This window comes from Panthera uncia (assembly GCF_023721935.1).
Source record: "Panthera uncia isolate 11264 chromosome A1 unlocalized genomic scaffold, Puncia_PCG_1.0 HiC_scaffold_17, whole genome shotgun sequence".
Classification (NCBI taxonomy): Eukaryota; Metazoa; Chordata; class Mammalia; order Carnivora; family Felidae; genus Panthera; species Panthera uncia.
Window position 1 is genome coordinate 145,569,076 of NW_026057577.1, and position 18,724 is coordinate 145,587,799.

The following is an 18,724-nucleotide window of genomic DNA, read 5'->3' on the forward strand; positions in this document are numbered from 1 at the left end:
CAGATGCCCCTCACGGATCATCTCTTGTGCCTGTTATTCTTTGGGGCAATTTCTTTATATCTTTTTCAAGTTACACTCCTGTTTTTTGATAAGTATTGCATAAATATTTTCTCCCAGCAATCCCTCGTTCATTTTAAAATTGAATTTATTATTCCTTCCTGTGATGATGTTCCAACTTTACCTCACCAAGCCATTTTATTTACAATCTTTGCTTTTTCCTTTGGTCATTTTCCTAATGGCCCAGAATATGGAGGTCGAAATGAATATCCCTGTTATTACAGTAATCCAATTTCACCCCTGCATTTTCTACCCGCCATCAGACTCACTTCTGGTCTTCCGTGGCTTCATTAGTCACCGGCAAGAATCAATATTAGGGATTGTTTGGATGCACATTCTGATGATTTATGCCCTGGAGCGTTATCGTTACCTCTGGCAAGCATGTCAGTGAAGCCCTTTGTTTGTGCGAGGTCTGGTCTGGTGACAGTACCTTGCGTGGTCCTTGTTTCTTGGGGTAGTTTTCCCTTTCTCGTGTTGCCAGAAATACCACCTTTTAAGTGTATCTACAGCTTCTGCTCATCTGTAGGCACGTACTTGAATTTGGCTCCGCGTGCCTCCCTAGACAGATGGCGCGTAAAGGGTTGGGCCTGTCAGTCATTGTGTTTGCTCCCCTGCGCCCACGTCAGCATGTGCATATGGGAGGTTGGCGTGGTGGTCCTGGTGCCCAGGGGAACACGTGCCTTCTGAAGCAGCTGCCACCTGTGCGTGTCCCCCCAGTAGGCATCAGGCAGCAGCTCCCATGGGATCAGAATGTTGATTCTCTTCTTGTTACCTCCCAACTGGTCAGGTTCCTATGACTTGCAGACAAGGTCATGGAATAAAAAGAGAAGGCAGACAATCTACGTAAAACTACCTTCTCCTCCTCTTCCTCCTCCTCCTCCTCCTCCTCCTTCTTCTTCTTCTTCTTCTTCTTCCTTTAATATGATTTATTGTTGGCTCACATACAGCATATACAGCATGCCCTTCGTTTTGGGGATAGAGTCCTGTGATTCATTGCTTACATACTACACCCAGTGCTCATCCCAACAAGTGCCCTCCTCAATGGCCATCTTCTTCTGCATGACACTGCTTCTTTAGCAGTAGATTTTTAATTAATGTTTACTTTGGAATTATTTGTTGCCATCTTTGATCTCGTTCATCAGCATTGAAGTGAAAGCTTACTTCATGTCTGAATCACTTAGAGGACTTGGAAAATACAGCTTATCAAAAATACATACTAATTCTTCTCCTCTCTGAAACTCCCATTTTCTCATCTAGAAAGTAAGAATAATCGCGCGTATATGCTGGATCCTTGAATAACAGGGGGCTGGGGGCGCCCACACCCTGCACATTCAAAAGCCTAGTGTGACTTTGACTTCCCAAAAAGTTAACTACTTCTGACCTGCCACTGACTGGAAACCTTACCGATGACATAAACAGTCCTTAACACACATTCTGTATGTTATGTGTAACGTATGTTTTATTCTTACAAGATGGGAAGCCAGAAGAAAGAACATGTTACTATGAAAAACCATAAGGGCGGTCCCTAGGGGCCTCAGTCGGCTAAGTGTCAAACTCTTGATTTCGGCTCTGGTCATGATCTCGCAGTCTGTGAGTTTAAGCCCCGCATCGGGCTCCATGTGGACAGTGTGGAGCCTGCTTGGGATTCTCTCTCTCTCCTTCTCTGCCTCTCCCACATGCTATTGCTTTCTCTCTCTCTCTCTCTCTCTCTTTCTGTCTCAAAATAAACTTTAAAAAATATCATAAGGAAGAGAAAATACAATATTTATTATATTCATCGTACTGTTGTTTACTGGAAGAAATCCACACGCAAGTAAACCTAGTCAGTTCAAACCTGTGCTATTCAGGAGTCACGTGTATCAGCTACATCTTAACTATCTTGCTGAGATGATCAGACGAAATGTGGGTGTAACAGGGTTGCCAGAGTTAGCAAATGAAAACACAGGATGCCCACTTAAATTTCAATTTCAGGTAAAGTATGAATACTATTGAAGAGGACATACCAATACGAAAACAAAAATTATTCACGGTTTATCTAAAATTTAAATTTAAGTGGGCATCCTTTATTTAATCTGGTAACCCCCTAGGGTGTACGCATGCTGTCTGTTGTGCTGAAAGGAGGCAAATGTAAGTTACTTGGTGCCACGTTTAATGAAATTTTCATGTGATTACGACTATTCATGTCTTGCAAATAACAGCCATACTATCAGCTTTGATCCGACCTTCAAAATCCTGCAGGAGCTCTGTCTCTCACCGTGTGCACAGTTTTCCATTTGAGAGTAAACTACAAAACTGTGACTTTCAAATTGGGGTCCATGACAGAATGAGTAGCTGACACTTGCCAGAAGAAGCAGCTATTAGGAGAGTTTGTGGCAAGTCAGTGCCAGTCGTGTGTGTGTGTGTGTGTGTGTGTGTGTGTGTGTGTGTGTGTGCGCATATGCTGTTAGCTCCCTGGGGACCTGAGCCACAGCTGGCTGAAAGTGACAGATTTTTCTTTTCTTGCTGATTGTCGAATTTCCAAGAACGATCGAGAAAGTTGTATGTATTTCTTGTGTTAAAATAAAAGACAAATGGAAACTAATCTTGAAAAGTCCCCAAGCAGACAAAACCAGTTCAGTCATACAAACAAAACTTAATTTGCTTGTTTTGCAAGGCTAACTTGACCTGGGTCACTTCTTGCTTACGCCTCTGAAAATCCTAAGGAAACTTGAACTGTTTCCCGAGGTTGATATAAGGTGACTGCTAACTAATGGCTTATTATTTAAGAAAATTCTAATGTAATAACCAATCACTGTGAAGAAGAAAGTCACTACCTTCCCACTACATAAGCTGCTTTATAACAAGACCATGTAATGGTCCGAGTGCCCTGGTTTGCACACTGTCCTTTTGGTGTGTGCACAGTAAATTTTTACTGATTTCTACTTCGGTGAGTCATTGGTTTTACTTCTGTTATTTCTGAACTTTTGACACTGGCATCTGTTTTGTTTGTTTGTTTGTTTGTTTGTTTTTGTCCCCCCCTCCCGTAACTCACTTTGAGTAGCGTATTGAATTTTCAGTGTGTCGAAGGTATATATGGTTTTAGTTTTAATGGCAAATCTTCAGAGTTAATATTTTATCAGATGAAACCAATTAAAATGGTTTCCTTCATTCCCATTTAGTTTATGACACTTTCAGCTAAAATCTATGCCTATTGGGGAAATAATGTTTCTTGTTTGCCCTTCACCCTGACTGATAACATAACTCTCATTAACGGCCACAATGGAAAAAATATTAATCAGGATTTTTTCCAGCAGATGCACGGATGATGACATTCTCATCCCTTCTTTCTCCCATTCTGTCCCTCACCCATCAGTGGGCCTCTCGCCCGGTGTGTGTTTATTCTTCTGCACAGGCCATATCCATGGCCACTTTGCACACGTCAGAGGACAGAACTGACATAGTATCTTCTCCCCGTGGTGCTCAAGGTCAAGCGTACAAACCCACAAAACAAGGAGATGAGTCAGTACACCGTAATAAATGTTGTAAAGCAGAAACAGCAACAAAAAATTAAGCGCTCTCTGGGACCGACCAGGGTCTTCCTGTTTTTTGAACAAAATAGTTGTTTGCCCAGTGGTCTCTCTCATGGGCCAGGCTCTGCCTTTCTGCCTCGGAAAGAGACCGATGGCTTTGCCACATCCTTGTACCCGTGCTTCGGCCAGTGTGTCCAGTAACTGGGAGAGAACATTCGTCTGGACCGTGAGGCGGCGTCGAGGGTCTGTTCGCCGCCTACCACTCCAGTGGCAGCTCCTGATTAAATCTGCCGAAACTAGCGGGGTCACATCAGTGTCGTGGGATTTAGAGACGTCGCTCCTTCAGCCCGTCCCTTCTCTTTTCTGGGATGCAGGATGACCCAGGTTTTCTTTTTCTTTGTTCTAATGTGCTCGAAGGAGAGACAGATTCCTCGGAATTCCAGGGTCATTTCGTATTTCGAAACGTATCTGTTTGGGATGACATCACGTGTCATGATAGAGGTGTTAGCGGACGCTGTGTTACGGGTAATCATGTTGCCCCATAACATGATTATATAAGTGCCTCAAATCAGCATGTGTACACCTTAGACTTACACAGTGTGTTGTTCTCCGTCCCCATAAAAATGTTTCGGCACACAATGATGATATTCAGCCATTCATTTAAAAAAGGAAAAGAAAAGAACGTGGCCTTGAAGATGGGAAGAACGAGATCTGATCGTGCCCCCAAGAGAGGGCTTCCCCTGGGGGGGGGGGGCGGTGGGCAGAGAAAAACGGGCAGAAAGACGAATGGTGACAGAACGCCCTGACCCGGGCCTCCTAGACACCCCAGGAGGAGGGGTCTGCCTGGCTGTGTGTGGAGGGGAGAGAGAAGACTCCCAGCTTTCTGAGCAAAGACACAAAGAGGAAGCCGGCCGGGAAGCCATGTTAAGCGGAGGACCTGTATGTGCGGGGCTGGGGTGCTCCTGGGCCCCCAGAGCCCCAGGTGCCCCCTGTGACTCGGGCGCAGAGAGGTGGAGGTGCGAGGGAGCCCGAGATGAGGGCTCAGGCCATGCATGGCCCACGGCGACTCACTGCCCTGGTGGCCCCTTGTGCAGAGCATCCAAGGCACACGCACACGCGTCCTGATGCTCCCTCCAGACGTAGGAGAGGACGGTGAGTGTTCTGGGTTAGGAAGGCGTTCCGCACCAAGGTAACAGGTGTGTGAGCCCGGAGCGAGAACAAGGCGCAGGCCAGGGAAGGAAGAGCTTCACAGAAGCAGAGGTTCCTGGGGTGCCGGCGTGGCTCCGTGGGTTAAGCGTCCAGCTTCAGCTCAGGTCACGATCTCACGGTTTGTGAGTTCAAGCCCCGCATCCCCGCATCGGGCTGTCTGCTGTCAGCACAGAGCTGGCTTCAGACCCTCTGTCCCTCTCTATCTCTGTCCCTCCCCTACTCTCTCTCTCAAAATAAATAAAAACATTTAAAAAATTTAAAAAAAAACTCAGCATGCATGTGAGCATGTTGACATTTGAACTATTATTCTTTTGGGTGGGTTTCTCAGACTAGCAATCTATCAACAGCACAAATAATAAACAGCAGGAGCCTTTGTTCAACTGTTGAATAGCATTTTTGTTCTGTAATCCACATTTCCCGTGACTATACTGTGACAACGGTCCAAAGATGGTGATTTTTCTGCTGGACTCCCATCTCCTTTGCCCCCTCCCCACCCCCACCCCCTCCCTCCATTGCTATAAACTATTCTTGTTCCATCCCAAGGGTCTCTCACTTAAGCCCTCCTACCCGCCTTGCTGCCCGCTGGGGGGTGGCAGTCCCTGGCACCCCCTCCTGGCCTCTGGCTCGGACGATATCTTCTGTTGTCATGACGTCCCAAAGGATGGCTCGTGCCTGTCACTGCTCCACAGGAAGGCTGGCACTTCCATCTGCTGGTGAGGACTTCCTCTCAGGGTATTGTGGCTGAGACATCTCTGTATTTAAGTCACCTTCCCTGAAGCTCCCATCCTGTCCCCACCGTGCCTCGGTGCTGTGCATGGTTGTTGACGCTTTTCTCTATGTGGGCCAGGAAGACCCCAGAGTCACTGACGTTGAATTTCCCACCAGCTGGGGACTGCGGTCACCGGGTCCAAATTAGGTTGACTTTTGCAGTAAAGACATACAAGTTTTCTTGCACACTTAAGTCTGTGAGATGTTCCTTCGTTAGAATGTCTGTGGCCCTGTTGTGTAGGCTTGTGCCCTCTCTCTCTCTCTCTCTTCCCTCAAAAACAGGCACTGTGTTTTTCATCTTCCCAACGTATAGCGTAATTCCATTTATGCTCGAACTTTTTCGGAAGTAACACATTTATCCAGATAGCTCAAAATAAAATTAAGCCCTGGTTTACTAAGGCTGCATATGTTATTATGAAGTCAGTTCGTAATCAGTAAGTATTCACTGGAGATGTTTCAGATAGACTTGTAAAAATAAATTCAGGGTAACATATGTCTGTGCATATCTTTTCTCTTTAAAAGAAATATTCTGAGTCTCTGAGCACTTCCATAGGAATGGAAACCTGAAAATATTCCTGTCCAAATTGTTCTTGAGATTCATGGATTGATAGGAAGCCTCAAAGCCGAAGATTTAATCCTGGTTTTGGAATAACTTCTTAGCCTCATTTTCTGTATTTTCAGGGTGATAATTATAATGTTTTGAGACTCAGGATGCTGATGGGTTGATGTGAGGAGCTTAATGATGGCTTTAGGGAGTACTTCTAGTGGGTTTGCTGTCTCGCCCCCTGATTTGCAGGCTGGCACCAGGGCCTTCGCCAAAGCACGCCGGGGACATTAGCACACATTTCAGGTCTGCGTCCTGATGCGTGGTATTGACCGTGCTGTGACTCTCGCCGGCTAAGAGGCCTCCTCTCTGTGCTCTTTGCAGCCGGTCTGGGGAGATGCCTGATTCACAGGCAGTGCTTACAGCCACGCTTAGGTGTAGGTGAGCACAAACACGCAGTGACCGGAAAACCTGGGGCGGGGAAGAGACCGGGCCAGAAACAGACGTTCCCTGTCCAGGAGAGGAGAATTCGGGACTGCGAGACAGAGAAGGGCATCCCAAAGGGCACGCTTTAGACGGACAGAGGAAGCAGGTGTTCCGGGTAGAGGAGGAAGAGAGACAGAGAAGGATGCACTTCCCAGGCAGGAAGGAGAGGAGGTATCCTTTGCTGTTGCCCTGGGCGTGTTGTGTCTGCCCTGCAGGGGTGGGGGTGGGGGGCGCGGAGGGGGTGCAGGTCAGCACCTCTTTCGGACACTAGGAATCCGAGATAGTCTCCTGAGGATTCCTCTCACCTGACGGTTTCCACGGGACGGAGCAGAGCTGGCGACCGGGAGCCACAGGTAGCTGTACTGCACGCTGGGTGTCTGGACTTGGACGTGGACGAGGCTGAGGGGGCTGAGCGGTCGTCACCGCTGGCTGCCCGGTAGCTGAGAGCCGGGGCACAGCCGGCGTGCCTGCCCCGCACCCGGCACTGGCGATTGAAGAGGTCCGGGGTGGGATTCGGGTGTCAGCATTGTTTTAAAAAGTTTTTAATGTTTTATTTACTTTTGACAGAGAGAGAGAGAGAGAGAATGAGACAGAGCAGGAGCAGGGGAGGGGCAGAGAGAGAGGGAGACACAGAATCCACGCAGCGGGCTCCGGGCTCTGAGCTGTCGGCACAGCGCCCGGCCCGGGGCTCGAACCCGTGAACTGGGAGATCAGGACCTGAGCCGGAGTCAGATGCGGGCCGGACCGAGCGCGCCCGTCAGCGCTTTCGAACGCCGTGCGAGCGGCCGGGCTGGAGACGCGTGGCGGCTTCGCTGCTGGGTGGCCGGCGAGGCCCGCTGACCTTCTGTCCCTTTGCCTCCTTCCCTGTTGCCCTCACAGATTACGGCACCATAAAGAAAGTGCGGGCGCCCCTGGCCCCGGCTGCCGGCAGCTGCCTGCTGGAGGAGATCGAGCTCTTCCCCGAGCGGCGGGGGGAGCCCATCAGGAGCCTGCAGCTCCTCCACAGCCGCAGCGCCCTGTTCGTGGGCCTGCAGGAGCACGTGGCCAAGATCCCGCTGAAGAGGTGCCAGTTCCACCGAACCCGCAGGTAGGCCAGCCCCGGGCTGGGCCCCGGCCCTCGGCATCCTAGCGAGCCCCGCGCCGTCCCAGGACGCGGGGTGCTGGTGCAAACCGCTTTGCGGGCAGAGAACGACCCCCTGGTGCCTCCGGACGGAGAGCCGATTGGTGACACCTGTAGGCATCAGCCAGGGTTAAGAGAAATTCCCCCGTGATAACCCAGATCTTTGGTGTTCCTGCATCGGGCCGGTGCAAGTTTGCTTTGATCGGGATACGTGTAATGTAATATATGTACGGAGCGGGCAGCGCATGGTAGCAAGTGCGTCCTGTCGGCCCAGAGCTAATCCCCTGAGGAGGAGCGATGTGGGACCCCGCCCCGGTGGCCGTTCTCCCTGTGTCGGCTCTCTCCTGAGGCTCCAGGACCCTACAGGCTGGGAGGAGGGAAGGAGAAGGAAGTCCTGCGGACGCAGGGGACCACGAGTGCCGTCACGTCTTTCCTTGCTCCTACTCAACTCTGATTGGCCATGGGGTGCCCACGGGGACCACAGTGGCCTTTGACGCTCAGTTTGGAAAAGTGCTCAAGAGACCGTCAGGTACTGTGCACACTACACGCTTGACCAGCACTTTAATGTTGGAGTGTTGCGTAACTGCTCTGCCCCCCAACAAAAGATCGCCCTTGGGGAAATCACAGTCTCATACGTTCTTAGGGATCCGCGATCTGAGTAACTCCGTCCCCCAACGTAGCACGTAATGGCAGATCTGGCGTAGAAATGGACTGTTTGCGTATATCGCTCACAGGTACCACACACAGGTCATTCTCTCCCCAACAGGTGACCCGTGGCATGAGCTTTGGAGCTCAGAGACCGGGAGTCACAATGCAGGCTGCCTGTGCTATTTCTTGACCTGGTCACTAAAGTATCTTAGGCCTCACTTTCACATTCAACACAGGCAAATTGCTATAGATTTAAACGGTATAATGTATACCATTTAAAATTCAGGGCCCTTTACAAAATGGACAAAGAAGATTGGGCATATGTATTACAACGGGATATTACTCGGCAATCGAAAAGAATGAAATCTTGCATTTGCGGCAACATGGATGGAACTGGAGTGTATTATTCTGGGTGGAATAAGTCAGTCAGAGAAAGGCAAATACCGTATGGTTTCACTCCTATGTGGAATTTGAGAAACGAAACAGATGAACGTAGGGGAAGGGACGGAAGGATAAGATAAAAGCAGAAGGAGACAAACCATAAGAGACTCTTAAATACAGAGAACAAACTGAGGGTTGCTGGAGGGGAGGCGGGTGGGGGGATGGGCTAGCTGGGTGATGGGCGTTAAGGAGGGCACTTGTTGGGATGAGCACTGGGTGTTCCATAGAAGCGATGAGTCACTAAATTCTGTTCCTGAAACCATTGCTACACTGTATGTTAACTGTCTTGGATTTAAATTTAAACAAATAAACATACACGGTGGGTATCCCCTTGTAGAAAGAGAGTTTTTGTGTTATAATAAAAGTCACCACAAGATTCCTTTCTAGAAGATTCTAGACAACGAAGTATATTACATGGTGCCTCTTTTGGTATCAGAGTGTTGAGGAATAATATTAAAGGGTTTTCTACCCAACAACGATGCTATGGTGAGCGATAATAACAAATAGTGATATTTATTAGCAGCTATCTTTTTATAACGTTAACCACTGGCCGCTTGAAATTTGTTGATTTGTGTTTCCTGCAAGACTAACCTGGCGCAGGAATGATTCTGCCCAGTTGCCGACGGTCAGTGGGTGACGGGAAGGGTTGGCGTCTTGCCAACAGGCACGTCACAACTTGGGATGCCCCTGGAAGGGTGCCAGTCTTCCAACCAGGAAGCCCTGAGCTCTAACGGCCTTCCGTGGGCGTGACACAGGGTAACACGCAGGAAGACACAGGCCTGTGCTGTCTGTAGGGTGTTTGGGGGACCAGAATGAGACTTCATGGCTTGCGATGCAGGAGGCACCGCACCCTTTCCGTGGTGCTTTGCCTCATCGAGTGGGGATTGCAACAGCCCGGCTCCTCGTATAAGTGCGACATCGGAAGCTAAGTTCTGCATCAAGTCAGGGAAGCGAGGCCTCATCATGCCCACCTCGTCTCCTGCGTGGCTGCCTGTGGAGCCCAATCAGGAAACCAAAGGGGCTGGCCACCACTGCGCACAGCAGCCCGGGGGGCGTTCCCGGCTCCCTCGACAAGGCCACTTGTCTGTGTTCATCACGTTCCTGGGAGAAGATTATACAGTTATATCCAGAGCAGAATCTTCCTGCTGTGTACTTGTCCACCCTCTCAGAGAAGAGCCACGAGAGATTAGAGCTTTATCCTAAACTGATAGATTGTGCTTTTCTGTGTCCCCACACTCAGAATGGGTTAGACTGTGATTGACCCTTAAGTATTCCATCTGAGAGAAGAAAATCTGAAGACTTAAACCCAAGCGTTTCTGTGGATTCTTTCCAGTGTGTTCTTTGCCACCCCCTTCCCACAGAAAGACAAGAAAACCTCCATTTTTTGTCCACTTTTCAGACACTAGTATCTACGTGACTAGTTTCTTTTTTGGTGAATTAGGGGGAAGGTTGTTTTGTTTTGTTTTGTTTTGTTTTGTTTTGTTTTTTGACGAGCAATTTTAATTTTCTAGACATATGCCCAAAGAAGTACATTGAGTAGGAACAGGCGACCAATGGAGTAACGATTGAGTATTTCTTTGTTAAATATATTTTCCATAGTAGAATATAAGTAATTTCATTTGTTACTAGAAAAATCAATTCCATAAATGAGTTTTATAGTGTTTGGCAAGAGAAACGGAGCTTAACTAAATTACCTGTCTCCTTCCAAATCATATTCACATTAAGAAATTTTTTAATGTCTATTTTTCAAAGGCAGTGCACAGTTTCACGTCTGCTAAAATGTTTATAATTGATATTGATACACTTCCACGCGTTGGCACTGTCCTAGATCTCCTCATCATTTCTCTTAGCCATTACACCCCGAGAGTTAAGTCACCCATCATCTCCATTTCTCAGTGGAGGAAACGGTGGCTCCGATTTTTGGATCCTGCCCAAAGGCCACGTACATCGCGTGATATGAAGCCCAGGTTCAGGGCTGGGACTTGGCCTCGAAGGCTCAGGCTTTCTCTTGGGTTCACTGTGCTGCCCTGGGGCAATGAGGACTTCAGCTCAAGGATCAGATTTCAGTGGGAACCAGTTGCGCCATGGCACCGATCACGTGTGTCTCTGAGCGCTGGAGCTAATGAGAAGGGCGTGAACTCAGACGTGTCCGCTGATGACAGTTTAGCCCTGGCCCCTTCCCATTCTTTCTTCTCTATTATACTTGTTACCAGGCAACACCCAGCATCCCAGAAGTTTGATACCCCCTTGCTTTTTCTACAGTGAATTTCCACCTCCACTTCTAGAGATGACCCCAGAGCCTCAGCGGAGGCTGAAAAAAGAGCTTGCCTGTGTGTTCCTTTTTCATTTTTTAAAATTTTTTTTAATATTTATTTATTTCTGAGAGAGACAGAGCATGAGCAGGGGAAGGGCAGGGAAAGAGGGAGACACAGAATCTGAAGCAGGCTCTAGGCTCTGAGCTGTTAGCACAGAGCCCGATGCGGGGCTCGAACTCACGGACCGTTGAGATCATGACCGGAGCCGAAGTCGAACGCCCAACCAACTGAGCCACGCAGGCACCCCATTTGCCCGTGTGTTCCCAGCTCTGCACCCATTGTGACTTGGAACAAACAGCACTGTGTTTTTAACGAGATGTCACTGTTTTCCTCAGAAGGTTATTTCGGTAGAACAATATTTAAAAAATACATTTTAGTCAAGTTCAACCTCAAAAAAATGACCGAAAAGATTTTGTTTGATTTTAACTTTTTTTTTTTTTTTTTTTTTTGCATAACCATTTAGTGAATAGCATGGGAAAATGATGTGAATGACACAGTCAACTTATCAGAAAGGGTGGTTCCCTCTGCGCATGTGAAGTGCAAGAGAAATTTTTCCTTTTCTTGTGTGGCCTTTTGTACTCCAGGATTTATTTACCATATATATGCATGTGGTTGCTAAAGTGAATCACCACTGACTGACTTTTGAAGAATGTGGGGACCTTGACGGGCCCGGATGTGGGTACTGCGGGTGACAGTGGAAGGTAGGTAAGCCGATGCCATCCCGTGGACCACGTCCTATGCACTTGGCACAAGGTCGGGTCCCCCCAAAGCAGCGTGAGGTCTTTGAAGTCGGGAAAGGTCTCTATAGGGTACAAAGGATGGAACAGCCAAGACCTGCACTACCTTAATCTCATGTAAATACGAGCGTAAAGTCATGACCCGCCACCTGAAGGGGGACAGACTGTGGCGGACAGCTGAGGGAGTCCGCATCTCAGTACTTCAGGAAGGAACGGGTGATCACAGGACATGGGCCGTTAGCCTTCCCCAGGGAATACTGTGGCCTTCCACTTGGCCCAGCTCATTGACACCCTTCAGCCTCAGGAAAGGCGAGTTGTGATGGGAAGGCCTTTGATTCAGACTTGAAAGTCAGTTTAAGGATTGTGCAGCCATTCGATCAGTGGGGCAGCAAACTGTAAAGAACCAGAGAGAAGATGCTTTAGGCTTCACAGGCTGCACAGTCTCTCTTGCAGCTACTCAACCCTGCCCTTGTAGCACGGAAGCAGCCACAGACCATACGGCGTGAGCGTGGCCGTGTGTCAGCAAGGCTAGCGGATTCGTCAGGCAAAGGAAGAATGCGCTTTTTGGTGCCGTTTGTTACAAGGAAAATAAGAGCGGAAAAGGTGTTAGCTACCCATGCCCCTTGTCCCACTGGATGGTGCCGCAGCAGAGGGACGGATCGGCACGCAACATCGAAGCGGGGCACCATGTTACAGAGCAACCAGCCGTGCTACAGCTTAGCGGTTTCAGAACCTGTACCTGTACCTCAGTGGGGGTGAGGGTGGGGGGCACGAGGCCTTCACCCTCACTAGAACCTGGGAGACAATGAGAAGCAGTCTCGTGACAGCCTCCCTGACAGAAGGCAGTGAGAGGCAAGTGGCCTTGTAACAGCTCCTCCCCATCCTCCCGTGTGCCACGATGGGGGCGATCACTCAGCGTCCCGCCAAAGTTAGGTCAGCTGTGCTTAGGTCCTCAGGGTGCCGGGGCACAGCGTTGCCCTGCACTGTGTTTCAGGAAAACTGTAGGTGCCAGGCTGGACTTGGCCCATGGGCTATCACTTGCTGACTCCTGGTTTCGGATTTTCTCATATATGCCTTTTGAATGAATCAACGTACCTTCAATCATCATATACTGTGGTTTATAAAATTACCTGTAAAATTTACTAAATTATTGCATGAATTAACTCTATACCTTAATATTTTCTGGATAACATGGCACTTTCTTCTCTTCAGACACGTATTGTTTATTTTTTTATTTGACACCCACCACAATTGTGGGGTAAGACAAACCTGTCAAGTAGGGTTGACGTTTGTCAACCTGTTGTAGGGTTAACGTTTTATAGATGAGGACTGGTCCGAATCACAGAGGGAAAAGCGTGAGAATCGTCAAGGCTAGAACAGAGACCAGACGTCTGAGCACCGCATGGCACTCCAGGCTTCATTCAGCCCATCGCACCCGGTGCCAAAAGCCGGGCATTGTCTTTCCAGGTCTGTGCAGCTTCCAGCATGGTGCCCAGCCCAACACAGGCTCGGTAAACACTTACCCGATTTACAAATGGACGCTGCCTCTCCCCCTCCTCCCTCTTTTACTTCGTCATCTCTAAAGTAAACCTAAATTCTTGTGAAACACTGAAACTCCTTTTACGGGAAGGTGTAGTGACGCAAGACATTAGCTGAAGGATGGAAACCCTTGGGCCTTAGGTGTTTATTGTTTCACTTTTGCTTTAGTGTAAGAACTTACTGGGGAGCAAAGAAAAGGTGGAAGCCGGGAGAATCCTAGTCTGCATATAAAACAGAAGAGAGGTGCCTTTGACGTTTTGCTTTGTACAACTGGAGGGAAAGATGGAACCATTGGGAAAGAGATTGGCTCCATTTGTGAATGGGTATCCAGCCATTCTTAATTCATCTAGTTTGTAGTAATGTCATTTAGTTAAAGAAATTAACACTCATTAAGAAAATTAGTATGGAGATTAGGTTACTGCAGGACACTCATTGCTTGGAAGGGCAAAGTTTCGAGACATGGAGTTAATATGTTGGCACCTTTATTAATTAAATATTTCTGCAGACAGCGTCTGCTTGGTGAGAGACATACAATATATAGAGAGAAATTTCAGGATAACCCTGAGGGCTCCCAGCCCGACAACTTTAGCCGTTCAGTTGTGAATCACATAAGCAAGCGGGAGGAATTTTGACATGTGCTCATCGTACAAAGTAAATATCCTCCCTTCAAAATGAATTTAGTGTCTTCCGAATCTCAACGCCTTGAGTTTTGGTCTGCATTGACTTCGGATTAGCTTCTAAAGACTGTACTTTCCTTCATTAATTCGTTCAGAGTCTATTTATTGATCTCAGTAGGTGCCAAGCACCAAGCAAGCCCCTGAGCGTGGGATGACAGATGAAGAAGTATCCCTGACCCTGTCTTCATGGGGCTCAGAGTCTAAAGAGTAACTCTGGCTTAAATAAAAGCTCCCGAAGATCTGTTGTGGCTTTGAGCCACAGGGCCTCAGTGTTACCTGAGACTTTGTCCCCAGATCAGTTTATCGTTCAAGTCTGATCCTGTATTATATTAGGACCTGATCTTCGAGCCTGCCCTCCCTGTCCAATTATTTTTTAAGCTATTTTTGAATGACAACCAGTGTTCCAATCCTAACTTTCTAATACTAACAGAATTAATCACCAAATTATAATCTACTTATTCAACCCTCACGCTGTGGGTTATTCTGAAGCTATTAAATGATGTCTGTGAAGACCTATGCGTGATATGGTAGTAACTGAAAGAAAACAGCAGTATGTGTCTGCCTTCGTTATAGCTTTAAAAAATAGTTGAAAAAGACGAAGTACATTCGCCAACATCTAATTATCATTCTGAAGAGCACCCCATCAGAGGGGCTTGAGCCGAAACACTGTTTTTTTTTTTAAGTGAAATCACAGGTTAACACCCCCAGGTCCAAGGCAGGTTGGAAAACAAACAGTCGAGATATGCTACGTAGAACAAGAGCATACGGTAACTTGACTAGTAACTTACAAAACATAAACCATACTACGGTTTGTTCTGTAATAATCAAGGAGGAATGTAGTTTTGTGAGGTCTGAAGCTTACATGGGTTGGTAGTGGTCCTCACTAAGGAAAAGGATATCGAATTATGAAGAATGATTAAGACCGATCTCAGGTCCTTAGGGAATTTCACGAAGTGAAGAAGTTTAAGTTTCCTTAGCTTTAGGGCAGGTCCGCCTTCGGCAATGATATATACACACATTTTGGTTTAGGTCCACCACAAAAGCAAAGAACGTAGGTGAACGCCGTCTTGCAGAGATGTACTCATACTCTTATGGTTGCAGAGGCCGTGGGCTGCCTCCACAACCATAAGAGTATGAGTACATTTTTTTTCTTCTCTTTCTTGGTCAAATATTTTAATGTGATCGTATTATTGTAACCCAGGGGAGCACAGTTTCTAAACAGCTGATGTCCCAAGTTGATCACAACTGCTAGATTCCAGAAGCACTTTCGGCTTGCTTATTTCAGATACCCTCTACTCTTGCAACTATTTCTTTTTTACTGTCAATTTTCCCAAAATGCTTCACTGTAAAATGTGTATCAATCTTATTCAATTTTTTTAAATTTTTAAAAAAATGTTTATTTATTTTTCAGAGAGAAAGAGACAGAGTGCAATCAGGGGAGGAGAAGAGAGACAGGGAGATACAGAATCTGAAGCAGGTTCCAGGCTCTGAGCTGTCAGCACAGAGCCCGTGATGGGGCTCTAACTCATGAACCGCGAGATCATGACCTGAGCCGAAGTTGGACACTTAACTGATTGAGCCACCCAGGCGCTCCCAATCTTGTTCAGTTTTAAAACAGATTTTTCAGGAAAATCTGAGTGTTCTATGCATCTAATACTTTAATTAAAAACCATCCACTTAGTATTACTGGCAATACATATTGATTATTCTAATTTCATATTAAAAGCAAATTTAAATGTAAAAAATCATCTTTGTGTTGAATCAATGTCATTTAGTGATAAGTCAATAGGGAATGGTTTTCGATGTATTAGAAGTTTGTAACTAATTGAAATTCTAGGCCACTAATTTCATTTACAAATCATAACATGCAACATGAATTCCTATTAAATGCCTTTAGTAAGTGATACATAATGAGTATAAACGTGTATTTTTACTAGTAATTATATCTTTGTTTACTTGGCATGTGTCCTAAATTTAAAAATGCCATTACAGTGTGGTTCCGTCTTAGTTCTTCTTGGGAATTAGAAATTAATCTTCTAGTAGATTTTTTGGTACTTGACACACGCTATACAGTACAACCACATTTTTCTTGCCTAAGCAAAACCCCAACGCTTTATTCACATCCGTATACTTTCTGGGAGCCTTAAGGAAACCGTGGCCCAGCCATGCTGCTCTGCTTATCTTCCCGATCATGCCACATGCACATGACTGTCATCCTTCCTGGGGCCATCATAACCAGGGAGGCTGTTCTCACTCGTCTAAATTCCAGCTCCATTCAAGAGCCAGCCTACACATGACATCTCCCTGGAACTCTCCTGGCCGACCTCTCCCTCCTCTGACTCCCATAGCGCCCACCGTCTGAGCTTCTAACTTAATAGTTAACCCTCCTTATGTTGTTACGCAACGTTCATGAACCGGTTCTTCCTCCCTCACGAGACCCCAGGTTCCTTCCTGGTCTTTGGGTCTTCGACACATGGCATTATGCCAGGTAGTCAAAAAAATCGTTGTGAATCTATCCAAATGTGTATTTAAAATACTTTGTACCGGGCCGCCTGGGTGGCCCAGTTGGTCGAGCATCCGACTTCGGCTCAGGTCATGATCTCGTAGTGTATGGGTTCGAGCCCCACGTTGGGCTCTGTGCTGACAGCTCCGAGCCTGGAGCCTGCTTTGGATTCTGTCTCCCTTTCTCTGTGCCCCTCCCCTGCTCACACTCTGTTTCTGTCTCTCTCAAAAATAAACATTAAAAAATAAAATAAAATGAAATAAAATAAAATAATACTTTGTACCACTTACTACAATACACTGTGGTGTGCCACTTGCCTGGTTAAATAAAGAGCCCACGGCATTTACACATTTAGTATTTTTGGGATAGAGTGTTTTCAAACACCCCAGAAGTCGATATCATATAATATGCAATGATGTCTAGGGATTAATTGGAATAACTGTATGTATTCCACCCCCAAAATAACTTTCTGTTATTTACTACGTGACGTAACTTAATCCTCAAAACATTTCCTGTGAGGTGATTATTATCATTCCAATTTCACCGAGGTACTCATTGGAGAAAAGATGTGTTCCAGCTGGATTTACCAACTGAAGGACGTGTCGGTGTCTTACAATGCATTCCTCAAGCAGTTTATTGTCTAATTAGAATTTTTTTTCAGTCTTATTTCTAGTAAGACAGTATTTTTCATGCCAACCTTAAAAGCAGATTCTGAAGTATATAATGACATCGGTCATTAGGAATAAGATACTTCAGATTATTTTAGAAATTAAGGTAAAGATCATTCATGAACAGAGAAATCCACCTATCCCACTACTATCATGATGATCATAGAAGTAAGTACTGGTATTTGACACATGGTTTTTGCCCACTATTTTAAAGTTTGCAGCACTTACTGGGAAATGCTGTCTTGAACGGGGCTCTGGGCTCTGCCCGTTCCACTCCTCAAGCTCCAATCAAAGTCTAGCCTCCATTTATCTTCCTTTAGATTCTCCAATTCCCTCCCACCAAAGTGTCCATCCACCTCGCTGTCAAATGTCATGTTTTTTCAAAGCTATGTGAAATGGATCACTTCTATCCGTCTCAGTTTAAATGCCACCGAGGTCAAGTATTTCCTGACCCCAGACCCCTCCATCCAAACAGGGCTTCTCCTTTGGGATTTTACTTTGCTGATGGTTCTTGCTATGTCAGTGTAGTCGATTAGTGTTTGTTGCCTTTGCCGAATGATAAATTCTGTGGGTACAGTGACTGCGTCTGCTTTGCTGACCCTGGCACCCCCACCATTTTCAGTCTGGTTCATGGCAGGTGCTCCTAAGTATGTACCAAATGAAGAAATGATTGGGACACTTTTAAAAGCTCATGTTTAATGAATGCATTTTGTTAATAGGGCCAAAATTCTTACGATCAAAAATAAGCTGATTGAATGACAATTAGTGTAACAGTAACAAGTCAGATAAAGTCATTGTTACTTAGATAATCTAACATGCAAGAGATGATACTCAGTAAGTAGCTCCCACTCTCTAGAAATACAGTGAGAAGATTTTAATGAATACACCTCTTTTCCCTATTACTCAAATTAGCAAATAGCATAACTGCACACTTTAAAATTTAAAGGAAGAGTTTAGAGGAAACAACAGATGTTGGCAAGGATGTGGAGAAAGAGGAACCCTCTTGCACTGTTGGTGGGAATGCAAACTGGTGCAGCCACTCTGGAAAACAGTGTGGAGGTTCCTCAGAAATTTAAAAATAGAATTACCCTATGACCCAGCAATTGCACGACTAGGAATTTATCCAGAGGATACAAGAGTGCTGATTCATAGGGGCACATGTACCCCAAAGTTTATAGCAGCGTTATCAACAGTAGCCAAATTATGGAAAGAGCCCCAATGCCCATCAACTGATGAATGGATAAAGAAGATGTGGTGTGTGTGTGTGTTTATACACACACACACACACACACACACACACACACACACACAATGGAATACGACTCAGCAATGAAAAAGAACACAATCTTGCCATTTGCAACAACGTGAATAGAACTGGAAGGTATTTTGCTAAGTGAAATAAGTCAGTCAGAGAAAGGCAGATACCATATGTTTTCACTCATGTGTGGAACTTGAGAAACTTAACAGAAGACCATGGGGGAAGGGAAGGGGAAAAAATAGTTA

The 18,724-nt window shown here is 46.3% G+C and overlaps 1 protein-coding gene across 1 annotated transcript in view; it reads left to right on the plus strand.

The window, feature by feature from the left end:
* SEMA5A (semaphorin 5A) overlaps window positions 1–18,724 on the plus strand; it is a 474,488-nt gene that overhangs the window by 358,865 nt on the left and 96,899 nt on the right. Inside the window, exon 12 of the mRNA XM_049648285.1 lies at window positions 7,453–7,660. Within this exon, the coding sequence (XP_049504242.1) occupies window positions 7,453–7,660 (208 nt within the window). The remainder of the gene's footprint in view (window positions 1–7,452; window positions 7,661–18,724) is intronic.